At 45.1% G+C, this 15,665-nt stretch overlaps 2 protein-coding genes across 2 annotated transcripts in view; both read right to left on the bottom strand.

The window, feature by feature from the left end:
* Nucleotides 1-15,665, bottom strand: part of STX17 (syntaxin 17) — a 257,051-nt gene that overhangs the window by 57,418 nt on the left and 183,968 nt on the right. The window lies entirely within an intron of this gene.
* On the bottom strand, nt 1,286-14,268 carry GORAB (golgin, RAB6 interacting). Its single transcript, XM_035126235.3, has 5 exons — nt 14,095-14,268; nt 10,601-10,928; nt 8,504-8,605; nt 7,205-7,345; nt 1,286-4,493 (listed from the first exon to the last, which is right to left on the bottom strand). The coding sequence occupies exons 1-5, from the start codon at nt 14,156-14,158 to the stop codon at nt 4,052-4,054; spliced, it is 1,077 nt and encodes a 358-aa protein (XP_034982126.1). The 5' UTR covers nt 14,159-14,268; the 3' UTR covers nt 1,286-4,051.

The raw sequence follows: 15,665 nt of genomic DNA on the forward strand, positions 1-15,665 counted from the left end.
TTATTACAAATATCTGTGTTTCAAATATACATACACCGAAAGGACTGCTGCTTCTGCTCGACAGAGAGGGCTCCTTATTAAAATTTATTTTTATCTATGTCACTTTCAATTGTTATTGATATCAATGTTGTATTTTTAGATTTTATGACTTATGTGGAAATTGTTTTCCATTTGGTTGTGTACCTTTAGGTGTGTTTTATTTATTGTTTATGACTTTTGTTATGTTGGTAATTATGTAAATCTTGTCATGTTGTAAGCCGCCTTGAGCATTGTTTTAACTATGGAAAGGCAGCATACAAATAAAATGATTACACAGTGTGTGTATATATGTGCATCATGTATGAATACATGTATTAATGTTTAATTGCTTTCTTAATTATAAGGCTTTTTTCTTCTATGCTCTTAGATGCTCTTATTTTATTCTTAAGCTGCTTTGAGTCCTTGTCAGGGGGGGAAAGCGGAGTTTAAATAAATATAATAACAATAATATAGATGCATGTGTTTCAGGGTTATTATTTCCTTAAATCAATTGGGGGGGATTTTATTTGCATCCTTGATTATTGAGATTCCTACAGCTCTTCATACAATCATTGTAGAGTTGGGAAGGAACAACCCCCCCCCAAGGGTCAAAAAGTCCCACCCGCTGCAATGCAGGAATTGCAGCTGAATAAACCCTTACAGATGGCCATCCAACCTCCTGTTTAAAAACCTTCAAGGAAGGAGAGTCCACCACCTTCCATTCTTCATCTAATCTAAGGGAATACCGGTAATGCAGCTGCTCCATACAGATCCCATACAGCAGGCATGTCCAACAGGTAGATCGTGATCTACTGGTAGATCACTGGATGTCTGTGGTAGATCACTGGTAGACTGCTGGCTCACCCCAAAGAAGTTCAACAAGCTTTGTTCCCCTACAAAAAGCTCTACAACTTTTACCCGGATCCCAAAAAAACAGGGCTTTCCATCCTAAAAAAAAAGCTCAACAACTTTAACCAAAAAAGGGGGTATATCACTGCCAGTTTTTAACTGCGAGTAGATCGCAGTCTCTTGGGAGTTGGCCACCCCTGCCATACAGGACGCAGTAAACTGATTTAGACGGTATGTACTTCTACCGTACATTGAGCACTTTTGAGTCATGCTAAAAACAGGCATGAACACCCCCTCAAAAAAAGGAAATTAATACATTTTTTGTTCAAGGTCCATTAAATTCACTCAAGTCAACACCATTTCTTTCCCACCAGGCAGTCAAACTGCAAGACACAGAGATGAGAACGGGAACCAATGGTCCAAATCAGCAATTGGAGTGCTTGTTTATTGATTGATTGATTGATTGATTGATTGCTTCTATATACCTTGCTCTTTAGCCGAAAGGGCTTCCAGAGTGTACAGTCATTAAAAAAAGACAATCCCTGCCCACAGACTTAACAATTTTATTTAAAAAGACACATCAGGGAACGGGGACAGGGAGGGAAAGGGGGGGGGAACAAGCTCAAGCACCGATTCTTAAATAGTGACTTGGATCATGGCCACCTGGCACAGAGATAGCGCAGGGGAAAGAGGCACCTGATGGAGCTGGTCTTTCATGTCTGTGCCACTGAGGCAGCCTGATGGAATGGCGGGAGAGGAGGGAATGGCAAACAGTGATTTACTTTATATGTCCCATAAACACTTTTTCATGATAAACAGTATATGAAAAACATTTTTATGACCCTTTGCACAGAGAAGAGGAGAGGAGGGAATGGCAAACAGTGATTTACTTTATATGTCCCATAAACACTTTTTCATGATAAACAGTATATGAAAAACATTTTTATGACCCTTTGCACAGAGAAGACAGTTGGACAGCAGGGTGCCTAGCGCCAAGGGAATCTCTTTCCACAGCCGCCTCTTATATGTGAAGGGCAGCTTCTCCCTGCATCCCAGCCTCAGACCTTCTTGCTCTTTGTTGCCGAAATAAAAAGTGAAATGAAGCATCTCATATGGAACATTTATTGCTGTTGTTTGATAAGTAATATTTGCCCAGTGCTTACATTGAGGCCTTAGAATCATAGAATCATAGAGTTGGAAGAGACCACAAGGGCCATCCAGTCCAACCCCCTGCCAGTCCAACCCCCTGCCAAGCAGGAAACACCATCAAAGCATTCTTGACATATGGCTGTCAAGCCTCTGCTTAAAGACCTCCAAAGAAGGAGACTCCACCACACTCCTTGGTAGCAAATTCCACTGCCGAACAGCTCTTACTGTCAGGAAGTTCTTCCTAATGTTTAGGTGGAATCTTCTTTCTTGAAGTTTGAATCCATTGCTCCGTGTCCGCTTCTCTGGAGCAGCAGAAAACATACTTATATGTTACTTATATTTTGTTCTTTTAACAGTGATTATACTTCTTTTCTTTTCTTTTTCTTGCAAAAATCAGGTTGTGTTTGCTAAAAAAACTATTTGCCTACTGTTTACTAGCAGTATGAATTAACAGTGTTTTGTCAATCTGTAGTAATGCACCTTTTTGCAACTTTATAAAATAGGAATAAAATGTGAAAATATGTTTTGCTACATGAATAAGAAATATTTATTAATGACATTCCACCTCACTGGGAAGCTTTATGGCAAGTTGGCCCCTTTGGGTATTCAAGAAATGTTTTATTTTTGTAATTTGGCAAACTTTGGGGTTCCCCCCAAGCACAGTGGTAACTCTTCCTTGTTTCACATTGGCCCTGTTTTGGCTGAATGGGGGCACTTGCTTGCTACCGAAGGGGGGGGGGTGCGGAATGAAGGGATCACCGAGTGACCAAGCAGCAATATATGAAAAAGTGTTGCCCACTTCTGCCAAGGAGGTTGAAATTTCAGACATTAGCACGGGGGCATGAACACACACCAGGGGTCAGCAAACCTTTTCAGCAGGGGGCCGGTCCACTGTCCCTCAGACCTTGTGAAGGGCCGGACTGTATTTTGAAAGGAAAAAAAGAACGAATTCCTATGCCCCACAAATAACCCAGAGATGCATTTTAAATAAAAGGACACATTCTACTCATGTAAAAACATGCTGATTCCCGGACCGTCCGTGGGCCGGATTTAGAAGGCGATTGGGCCGCATCCGGCCCCCGGGCCTTAGTTTGGGACCCCTGACACACACAAAGAAGCCAGCACTAAGGTCCCCGATTTTGTGGAGTGACTAGCTAGCCTGGGTTACAAATGCCATGAGTGTGGCACACACAAGGTTTTGTTAAGTCCTAAGGGGTGTGGACTTTGGGACAAGGAGGCTCAATAAGGATCTTTGAGGATGGCAAAGTGTGTGCATGTGTTTCTGCCAATCTAATCCCTTCTTGGAATGAAATGAATGTATCTTATTTTGCAGCTGGGCTTCTTTCAAACGTCTTCCACTAATGGACTGTGTGGCTCTGGCATGCAATCAACTCTCCAACAGCCTCTGTAGCTCAGTAATGGGAAGAAGAAAACCACCTATCGGGACAGGACTGCCAATATACTAGAGTGTGTTTTAGACAGCACCTATCTCATACTGGCTTGCATTTTTAAAATATAAAGCAGGGGGCGGGGAGCCTTTTTCAGCTGGAGGCTGACAGACCCGGCTAATTTTCTGCGGGCAGTGGAGGGCAGAGTAGCGAATGTAAGCTTGACCTCCATACGGCAGGCTAGCTTCTCCACACATTGGCATGGTCAGAGTTCAAAGACACAGTCCAGCCAGGCAAAAACATTCAGGGTGCAAAGGAGAGCCAGCGAGGAAGGCGGTCTGGAAGGAGTTCTGAAGGCCAGGAAGAAAGGCTTGGAGGGCCTGACATTCTCCATCCCCGATATCAAGGCAATTGCCATGGACCACATGCAGTCTGCTCAATGAAAGCAAGTCGGGGAAGGTGGGCAGAGAGAAGATGATAGGGCTCACACAAGTATATTGGCGATCCAGGAGACGAATGGAGATAGTGCTGCCGTCAAAAGCCAGATTTCAGAGGGCTCTTGTAGCACCATGGAGCAGAAGCCTCTAAACCCTATGGGTAAATAGGATAACGGCGCCAGCCAGAGGTCAGCTGGTTAGGTTCAGTGTTCATGTACCACCCTGAGCCGTCGTTTCCCCTGAAGCAGAGTTTACCGCTTGGCCTTCGCCATTCGAATGGGAAGTGGTGGGCTGCTCTGCTAATGTTTCTGAATCTGTGGGGCCTTCACTCTCAGGTCCTTTATCGGCAGCCGGGGAAGCTGCATTTTCCTCGCCAACCAGAGCAGGCTTCTGGGACTCAGCCCTCTGCCTCGCCGCTTCCGCTTCCTGCTGCTGCAGCATCCGCTCCACCTCTATCTCGAGTTCCAGATTCTCATCGTCCGCCTCCACGTCCAGCTGCTGCATTAATTCCCCTAATTTATTGGCCTTGCGAAGCTCGTTTTGCTGGATGATGGTGCACAAGTGCTCCGTGAGCTGCTCTTTGACTTCCGTTTTCTTCTGGAGGTCCAGCTTCGCGGACACATACTCTGCTTCTGCCTTGTCGTAACGCTTCCTGAGGAGGAAAAAAAAGCAGCCGGGAAGTTTTGTCTGCTCTACGGACAGGAAGACAGAATCGTACAGTTGGAAGGGATCCCCAACGGTCATCTAGCCCAACCCCCTGCAATGCAGGAATCAAAGCTTAAAAAATCCCTGACAGATGGCCATCCAAACCCTGTTTAAAAACCTGAAAAGGAGAGTCTCCCACAGACATCCCCAAACTTCGGCCCTCCAGATGTTTTGGAGTACAATTCCCATCATCCCTGACCACTGGTCCTGTTAGCTAGGGATCATCGGAGTTGTAGGCCAAAACATCTGGAGGGCCGCAGTTTGGGGATGCCTGGTCTACCATCTATCTGGTATGCCCCACAGAGGACCTTACAGTCTGCAAATAACATCCTAAAGATTCCGGGCCCCAGAGAGATCAGACTGGCCTTGACCAGAGCCAGGGCCTTTTCGGCCATGGCCCCGGCCTGGTAGAACGCTTTCTCACAAGAGACTAGGGCCTTGCAGGATTTGACATCTTTCCGCAGGGCCTGAAAGATGGAGCTGTTCTGCCAGACCTTGGGTCAGGGTTGAGTCTGACTCATTTTCTCCTTGTATAAGAACAAGCACGAAGGAGGTTCCCGGCCCGCTCACAGGTGCTTATAATATCAGCGGAAACAGTTGGTAACAGCCTTCAGTTTTAACCTGAAGATTGCCACTTGTCCAGTTTTAATTTTAATTTGTTTGAATTAATTGTGGGATGTATCTTAATTTATTGATCACTTGTTTTTATGCATTGTCTTACTTGTATGATGTTAGCCACTCTGAGCCCGGCTTTGGCTGGGGAGGGAGGGATATAAATAAAATATTATTATTATTATTATTATTATCATCATCATCATCATCATCAAAGTAGTTCATTCCACTATCAAATAGCTCTTAACCATCAGAAAGTTGTTCCTAATGTTTAGTCAGAATCCTCTTTCTTGTAATTTGAATCCAGAGGTTTGGGTCCTGCCATCTGGAGCAGCAGAAAACAAGCTTGCTCCATCTTCCATGTGACAGCCCCTGAGATATCTGAAGATGGCTATCATGTCACCTCTCATCCTTCTTCTTCTCCAGACTAAACATCCCCAGCTCCCCTGACCGTTCCTCACAAGGCTGGGCTTCCAGACCCTTTGCTATCTTGGCCGCCCGACAAAACTACTCAGACCAAGACTACTTGATCTGCACAACAAAATTACTCAACAGACTGAAGGAAATGGGATAAAAACTGGAAGCAGAGACATCATAATCAAGCTTCATAACTGGTATAAGTTAAGACTGGAATTGAAGATTTGAAGCACTACATGCGGGACCAGCTAAGAAAAAGCTTTGAAATGCAAACAGGTATGACCATTATCACTATAATAATAATAATAATAATAATAATAATAATAATAATAATAATTTATTATTTATACCCCACCCATCTGGCCAGGTTCCCCCAGCCACTCTGGGCGGCTTCCAACACAATATTAAAATACAGAAATCCATCAAACATTAAAAGCTTCCCTAAACAGGGCTGCCTTGAGATGCCTTCTAAAGGTCTGGTAATTGTTTTTCTCTTTGACCTCTGGTGGGAGGGCATTCCACAGGGCGGGCGCCACTACCGAGAAGGCCCTCTGCCTGGTTCCCTGTAACTTGGCTTCTCGTAGCGAGGGAACCGCCAGAAGGCCCTCGGCGCTAGATCTCAGTGTCCGGGCAGAACGATGGGGGAGGAGACGCTCCTTCAGGTATACTGGACCGAGGCCGTTTAGGGCTTTAAAGGTCAGCACCAACACTTTGAATTGTGCTCGGAAACGTACTGGGAGCCAATGTAGGTCTTTCAGGACCGGTGTTATGTGGTCTTGGCGGCCACTCCCAGTCACCAGTCTAGCTGCCGCATTCTAGATTAATTGCAGTTTCCGGGTCACCTTCAAGGGTAGCCCCACGTAGAGCGCATTACAGTAGTCCAAGCTATTATCACTATTCCTCCTATTATCACTATTCCTCCAACGATCCTTGTAAGAAAGGACCCCATGGTGGCCCACCTTTCTCAAGCCAAAAGCCACGATGACCCATAGTCAACCCTCATGCAAATGTGGGTGTGGTGAGAGCTGCCGTTCTCGAGGCTTCCTTCCCAAGCTGTTTCCCATCAGCTATTTTACAGAATTTTAAATCCACTTTAATCAATTATTTTAATATAGATTGTACACAATAAAGCACAAGGACTTCCATTTGCACATTAAACATTAGGAAGAATTTCCTGACAGTAAGAGCTGTTCGACAGTGGAACTTGCTGCCAAGGAGTGGGGTGGAGTCTCCTCCTTTGGAGGTCTTTAAGCAGAGGCTTGACAACCATCTGTCAGGAATGCTTTGGTGGTGTTTCCTGCTTGGCAGGGGGTTGGACTGGATGGCCCTTGTGGTCTCTTCCAACTTTATGATTCTATGAGACTTCCTCTCCTCTCCCATTGTCTCCCCCCCCCAAAAAAAAAAAACCTGCTCCAGGGAAATGAAGAGCAGATTGGGGGAGTGGAAACAGAGAAAGAGGGTAAGTCCAGCTAAACAGACAAGTGTCCATATAATAATGGAACTTTAAAAAATCTCTTTTGGAGGACAGCCCAAAACCCAGGCCATGTATTTGCCGCCACTGCTGTAGAAGAAAGCAAATACTTTCCTCACGGGTCAATCTCTTATTCTTATTCTGTGCTTAGTCCTTACCGAGCGCATGAATAGTCCAGGCTTGCCTGGTCAATCCTGTTTCTCAGGATCCCAATATCAGCAGATACCATGTCATCCAGAGCTTGGAGCTGGGTTTGAATCCGCTTTAACTTCACTGTTTCAGCCTGAGTTCTTTTGGATCTGGGGAAGAAAGAGACCATGTTTGTTGGCAACGTGCCGTTGTAAGTTACCATGTATTTCAGTAAGAAAGACTTGTTAAAACGTCTCAGGAATGTTAGAGCTGTGTTTTTTCTTCATTTATACAGTAGGGGGGAAAGCCTGGGTTTTCCAAACAAAGAACGAACCAGGATTCCAGAAAAAAAAATTATCTTTATTTTAATGAAAGGATGAGACTGACCCTGCGTTATGGAGAAAGGTTTCAAGATGTGCAGGTTGTGTTTAAAATCATCTATGGTTCGGCAGGTTTTATACCCCCTGCAAAGCTACCAATCCCCCTGGAAACTTTGACTTCTAGTATAACCAGCTTATACTAGTATAAGCAAACTGTTTTTTCATTCAACTTCTACAGAGAATTTGTTCAAGAGCTCTTTTACAAAGCCAGGAAGCTCAACCTGGACCTGTAATGCTGGTCACCAGCCCTCCCTTCTCACATGAATAACAGCATCTTATAAAATATAAGGTCCAGTAGCACCTTAGAGACCAACCAAGTTTGTTCTGGGTATAAGCTTTTGTGTGCATCACACTTCTTCAGATACTCTGAAACAGAAGTCACCAGAGCCCAGACCCTTATATATAGTGAGAGGGTGGGGTAGGGTATTTCTCAGAAGGATAGTAGGAGATGGGAAGCTGTTTAGGGAAACTTTTAATCTTTAAGAAATTAGTGTATTTTATTCTTCTGTTGGAAGCCGCCCAGAGTGGCTGGGGAAACCCAGCCAGATGGGCAGGGTATAAATATATTATTATTATTATTATTATTATTATTATTATTATTATTATTATTATTATTATTATGGGTGACTGGCATCTTACAAGTTCCTTATTACAACACGATTCCAAACTTTCTCATGAACTTCCATCCCATTTTGTTCAACAGAACCCAGTGGAATGAAGTCTAAGTTAAAAGGAGAAGAACAGCAAACACTTTTCAATCCTGTTTGCCCCTTCCAAACTGTAACTGGTGGGATTTCTTTTTGATATTCAGAGGAAAAACACTTTGTGCTAATGCTGAGAAAGCAAGGCAGGCCGGGGGTTTGTTAAGATATAGCAACACACTTTGGGGGAAATAGGTATTGTGTTCCTTTGGCCTGCTCAAATATTGCACCTAAAGATTCTTCCCACCTTTCTGCTATTGCTTTAGCCAGGAGAGCTTTCTTGCGCTTGTTCTTTTCTTCCATAAGCTTCTGCTCCTGTTGTAGGATCTCCCACCGAGACTTCTCTGGCCTGAACATTGACAAAGCAACAGAATTAACAAGGAATTGTCTTCTTTCTCCCTCTCCCACAAAACTAGCCCGGTCAACGATGCATTCTGCAATTACTTCAAAAATATTTGAATATCTGAATAATTCACACTAGTCGCTTTAACGCCAAGCCTGGTTTCAGAATCTGAGGTTGTAGCCAAAGCAGTGTTACATTATGGTCCCCCACCAGCATAAAGATTTCTGCATAAAGGGACTTCCTTCCCCTCTCCTCTCTACAGGAGCCCCCTAAATATGTTCTAGAAACCAGAAACTCCTGCAACAAACTGATCCTTTGAGGACGGATATCCTTGAAAACTTTATTCCTGACTGACTCACAGAAGGGAAGAATCATTGCTTAGCAGTAAAGCACAATCTTTGCATAAATAAGGGCCCAGGTCCAATCTCAGGCATTTACAGGTAAGACTGGCAAAGAGACACTATCAGTCACTAAAGATCAGAGATTGCTAACTTGGGAGTCCACCTACTTCTGGAGGACCACAACTCCCATCAGACCCAGCAACCATTGCCATTCGTCAGGGATGATGGAAGCTAGTCCAGCAACATCTAGAGGTCTAGAGGTTAGTCACCTCTGCAAACAATATTGAGCTAGGTCTGTCTTGTTATAAGGCAGCTTAAAATGTTTTCTACCCTTTGTGTATCGGTGCCTTTTAAACTGTTTAAACCACCCATTGGATGAAGGGTGGTATATAAATTTAATAAATAATGATAATAAACTACAGCTCGTTTGAACGCTCTCTAACTCTTCCCTTGCAATGAGCAGCTACAGAGAAGTTTTGAGTGCTGCCTCGGCTCAACTTCATGCAGGTCAAGGACGTCCATAAAGTATGACTAGTGCCTAACATGAAATGGGTGTGCACTTTCCAACATGTCCCGGGATCCTCTAAAATGTGTAGGGGCTTCATGGCAGGAAGGCCACCACTGTGGAAATTGTTCCCGGAAGATCAAGAGCCTGGAAACTATTTCGTACAATTGCACTGACAAGCAATGTGCAGAGCTCTCTGCATAAGAGGAAAATTCCCTTGTAACTAAGGACGCACAGCTAGCTATTTTGCTTGCACCAAAGCAAAGGTCTCTAAAACTATGCACATGACCTTAGGAAGACTGAAGAGCAGGTCAAATTTGGCCCTATATTACATAAAAGCACATCAAGTTGAAGAAAGGGTAGAAAAGGATCTCAATATTTATTACCCTAAAAACAACTGCAATTTTTCATGTATCTTCCGATTTACTATGCAGTACAACTCTGGGTGGAATTCAGTTAATGAGTCCTGTCAGGGTTGTATTGACTACTCTTGAGTAACGACCTTCCACATGCTTGTCTTTCGGACATTTTTATTGGTGCACATTATTTACAGTGTAACGAACTGCTGAATCCATGTCTACCCGCTCGAGTCAGATTCCTGCACTGCCCCCCACCGTGTTCTGGACCAACATAAAAGCCTCGGAACTGAGAAGCGCCTCCCTTTCCTCCTCCTCCTCAATTCCGGCGTCGGGGGGATGGGTCTTCTGTCTGACTGATTCCTGTCCTCTCTTTCCGCCTCCCTCTCTTCCTGCCTATGGAGCAGGGGCTCTTGGATGTTGCCAGAGCCCTGGCACTCCCTCTCCGTTTCCTGACTCCCTCCATCAGACCCTTCGCTCTCCTGACTGCTGGGAGACAGGCTGCTTCTGATGAAGGGGGGGGTTCTCTATAAGCCCTCCCCCTTACAAGTCCCATCAGTGGAAGCCCTACACAAGGGCTTATGTTTATGCATCAGGGCTTTATCCCTATGTCCCTGAAATTGGCTCAGGGGTGGAGTGTCAGGAGAACCCCAAAACAGCAGGTGGGGAGAGGGGGCGATCATTCTTCCTGACAAACCAAAACGCTTGCCCTGACATTGTACGACGTTGAATTCCCCCTCTGCAATTAGATCGTTTGGGATGATAAAACTCTTAAGAGTTTCATTACAGACTTACTAACAATTCCATTTTCTTTTTCTCCAGTTTATGACTTGGCACTGTAGAGGGGTCACCGTTGCATGTTTTATCGACTCCAGGTTGAACCAGTTGCTTTTGGGCATCTTGCTGCTCTCCCGCTGTCGGAGACTGGGGAGGTGGGAGAGGCGTCTGGGGAGAGGAGGAGCTTTTCTGTTTGGGCGCAGAAAGCCTCTGCTCCAGGGGCAACGACAAGGCTGCTCCGTCGGGAAGCTCTGCTTCTCCACATATCTGCTCAACCGGCTTTTTGCGCTGCAGATGTTGGCGGTGTTTGCTTACAGGAGCCGTCCGATGCTGCGGTCCAAGAGGCGGGTCTAAATGGCCCAAAGAAACAAAAATTAGGCTTTCACATCTGTGGAGTTCCAATGCACGGGGCAGGGTAAGATACAAAATAAAGAAATGAATTAGTTTCACCACCACCACCACCCCAAAAAAAGAATTGACTGCAAAACTTTAATCCAGAACCGTTTTAGAACAGGTTACAGGTAGGTAGCCGTGTTGGTCTGGGTCGAAGTAAAATAAAAAAATTCATTCAGTAGCACCTTAAAGACCAACTAAGTTTTTATTTTGGTATGAGCTTTGGGTGGCTGTCTGTAGGCAATGTAGGCAATGAAAGGAAGACCTTTCATTGCCTACAGACAACCACCCAATCTTAAACAACTCCTCACCCACAATAATGAAACCACCAGACTTAACATGGACACTGGTACCAGAGCCTGCAATAAACCCAGATGCCAACTTTGCTGCCACATACACCCGGACAACACCATTACTGGCCCCAACAACATCCAACATACCATCTCAGGACTATTTAATTGCTCATCTTCTAACATTGTGTATGCCATCAAATGCCAACAGTGCCCTTCAGCTCTCTATATTGGACAAACAGGCCAAACCCTACGCCAAAGGATAAATGGACATAAATCTGACATCAGGAACCATAAGACAGAGAAACCAGTAGGAGAACACTTCAGTCTTCCAGGACATTCTATACAAGATCTCAAAGTAGCTGTCTTACTACAAAAGAATTTCAGAAATAGACTGGAAAGAGAAGTTGCTGAATTACAACTTATCACCAAGCCATGGAGGGACCTGGTTTGAACAGAGACATAGGATTTTTATCTCATTATACATGATAAAGCGGTCTTCAGCCATCTCAACCCTTGCTTTTTCATGCAAAACCATTTGCAGTTGTTTTCAGTCATCAACAGCTATCAGTCAGTCAATCACCCACTTCCACCACCCTTCTGAGTGATACCCCCTCCCCACCCCTTCTCCACATAAGTGCCTGGGGACTCCTATTTCAGTGTATCTGACGAAGTGTGCATGCACACGAAAGCTCATACCAAAATAAAAACTTAGTTGGTCTTTAAGGTGCTACTGAAGGAATTTTTTCGTTTTAGAACAGACCTCAGGCTTCTGGAACTCAAGAGTGAGTAACGATAATAATATAGCAATAATAATCTAAAATTATTTTTAATGCAGTTTAGGTGGCATGGTTTACTCTACTGCAGGTGATCCTGTATGTTGTTTGGTTATTCAGTGGTGGAGTCCTTGCGTTGCATCCGGAAGATCACAGATTCAACCCCTGGCATCTCCATGTAGGGGCTGGGAACGTCCCCTGCGTGAAAGACCTGCCAAGCCCCTGCCAAACAGTGCAGCCCATACTGAGCTAAAGGGACCGCCGGTCTGACTCGGTATAAGGCAGCTTCCTGCACACTTATTTCAACCAGCCCGTTAATCAGAACCAGGAGGGCTGGAATCTTAACTTTATGTTTAGGGGAGGGGCCCACAGCTCTGTGGCGCCACATCTGCCTTGCATGCAGAAGGCCCCCTGGGGTCAATCCCTGGCATTTGTATAAGCTAAATAAGCTATAGCTTAGGGCTCCGTTCTCTTGGGGGGCCCCACAAAATTTAAAGGGGGGGAAACTGGACGTACATTTCCAAAATATGAGAAGCAAATAAAATAAAACCTACATACAGCAACAGTGGCAAAGGGCTTTAGATACCTACAGTGGAACCTCGGTTTATGAACACCTCGGTTTACGAATTTTTGGTTTACGAACACCGCGGACCCATCTGGAATGGATTAATCCACTTTCCATTACTTTCAATGGGAAAGTTTGCTTCAGTTTATGAACGCTTGTTTATGAACAGACTTCTGGAACCAATTACGCCCATGCTTTGGGTTAAGTACGCTTCAGGTTGAGTACTCCGCGGACCCGTCTGGAACGGATTAATCCACTTTCCATTACTTTCAATGGGAAAGTTCGCTTCAGTTTATGAACGCTTCAGTTTAAGTACGCCACGGACCGTCTGGAACAGATTAATTCACTTTCCATTACTTTCAATGGGAAAGTTCGCTTCAGTTTATGAACGCTTCGGTTTATGAACAGACTTCTGGAACCAATTGTGTTCATAAACCGAGGTACCACTGTATTAGGTCCATAAATTACCATATAGCATATATTCAACACAAAAAGGCAGCAACAATTTGTTGTTGACAAAGGACAGCTCGACATATAAAAGGCCCCATTACCTTCAGGAGCTTAGGGCCTCATCAAACCTAAATCCGGGCCTGGGTGCGACTCCCCTCACCCCCACCCCACACAAATATTATTATTATTATTTTATCAAATTTATCCTTCGCCCTAAATTCGGCCCTGATTGCTGGTCTGTGTAATTTTTATTTTTAGTTATTTAAATACCACCTTTTTCTTCCAAGGATCTCAAGGTGGTGCCTGTGCTTCTCCCCCCTCCCCATTTCATCCTCACAACAACCCTGTGAGGTAGGTTAGGCCAGGAGATGCTGATCGACTCCAAGGTCACCCAGGGAGCTGCAATAAGGAGCCAATGGCTGTTCCAGGGATCTGACTGGGCACAAGGCAACTCCACTTCTTCCTCTTCAAATGCACAGTCTGTGAATGGCCATGCATTTGAGCCCTGGGTAGCCAAGCACAGACAAATTGACAAATTCAGTGTATGTGCCCCTGTTGTGAGGGGTCATCCTGTTAGGCTGCAATCAGTTGTAATGAATCACAGAATTGTTGGAAAGGGACCCCAGGGTCATCTAGTCCAACCCCCTGTAGCACAGGAATCTTTTGCCCAACGCGCAGCTAGAACCCACAACCTTGAGATTATGAGGAGGGTAGGAAACTGGGTGGGCGATTACCCCCTCCCCCCCAAAAAATCTGGTCTGGAATAGCTCCGCCGGTACAGCATGGGACTCTCGATCTTAGGGTCGTGGGTTCAAGTCCCACGTTGGGCAAAAGATTCCTGCCTTGCAGGGGGTTGGACTAGATGACCCTCGGGGTACCTTCCAACCCGACCATTCTCTGTTTCTATGAACCCTAAGGGAGACCCCGCGCCCCGTGCAGCTGCTGCCACGAGCTCAGCTGGGCTGCCTGCGAAACAAACCGGCTCCGGCTTCCCGCAGCCCGCCTCCCCGGCCGCCCCTCTCCCGCGGCGGGCCTTGCTTACCTCGGCGCTGCCCCTGGAGCCGCCGGAGCTCCTGCTCGGAGAAGCCACCCCAGGCCCCGGCCATGGCCCCTCTCTCCCTCCCTCCCGGGCACCCTCCTGCTTCCGCTGCCACGTCTCGCAGCTCCGCCCCTCAGCTTGGGAAAAGCCGCGGCTCCGCGCAGGCCTCGCGCGCCTGACTAGGCCCGTCCCGTCGCTATGGCAACCGCGGGAGGCCTCAGGCGCCGGGCCTTCTCGTCCGGCAGGAAATATGGATTATATTACATTATATTAACAATAATATAGCGGCGGGGGCCAATTTTGCACACAAGCCCTAGGCTTCTAGGCCCAGCCCAAGATGAAGCTATTTTTACATTAGCAGGGTTTTTAAATTACTTGTAATTTGGCTATGAATGGATAAGTAATTTAAATAAGGTTCAAACTGAACAATGGACATGCAGTATATTGATAATGAAACCAAGGAAGGGAATAGAGGGAAGTCAATCTGTTTTGTTTTGTTTTGTTATTGCTATTGATTTTTATTTGTTGTTTATTTTGAAAAATTAATGAACAGTAATGGGGGGGGGCAAAATGAAGTTTTTTATACAGCCTATACCAATATTGCCTGCACTGACTGGCAGTAGCAGCAGCTCTCCATTATTTCGGCCAGGGAGTCTCTGCTGCTAGCCCTGCCTGGAATCCTAGAACTGTAGCAGTGGAAGGGACCTCGAAGGACATCTAGTCCAACCCCCTGCAATGCAGGAATCTCAGCTGAAGCATCCATGGCAGGTGGCCATCCAAGGTCTGCTTCAAAAATTCGAATGCAAAGCAGGTCCTTAACCACCAAGATGCAACTCTTCTGCTCAGTATGGTGCTGTTGTAAGCCAAAAAATGGCTTATCTTCTGAGTTAGCCAATAAAACTGAGAGACAAGAGGAGTTAGGAGTCCATTTTGTTTATTGCAAAGCAATAAAGTTACAGTCGAATCTTTTCGCAAAACTGCAACCCCGCCGGGCTTGCGTCGGGCAGGAATTTATAACAATTCAGACAAAGGATTTTGATTTAACCAATCACATAAAGCATTACATCATTTAATATTTTAATATTCATCATTATCTCATTTCATATTTAATACGTATGTCATTACCTAATCTAATACGCATGCGCAATAAGCATTGCTAACTAGGCCAAGGATTGCTAACTAGGCCTTTGATTCTCAATAATACGTTACATTGTGAGATAATATGCGTGTTGGGAACCTGTGTTACGTGTACCATGTAACAATTTGTGTTCTAGCTTATGAATTATATCTTTGTGATTTGCGTGTTAGCTGACCTTCTGTTCTGGTAAAAGAACGGCATCTTGCTAAATCATCAGTTTCTTAAAGTAACAAGCTCCCGTAATTCACTATTATAAGCATATTCCAGGATTTATAGGGATTTACATTATCACCTTAATTGGGGTCCTTTGGGCCCCTGCTACATTGCCACAACACAGAGTTTGACCTGAAGCTTTGTGGTGCAAGATAGGTGCTGGCTTTAAACTTTGGGATCCTGCATTGCAGGGGGTGGGGCTAGATGACCATTGGGTTCCCTT

The sequence above is a fragment of the Zootoca vivipara genome, chromosome 8 (assembly GCF_965207765.1).
Source record: "Zootoca vivipara chromosome 8, rZooViv2.hap1.1, whole genome shotgun sequence".
In the NCBI taxonomy this organism is placed as follows: domain Eukaryota; kingdom Metazoa; phylum Chordata; class Lepidosauria; order Squamata; family Lacertidae; genus Zootoca; species Zootoca vivipara.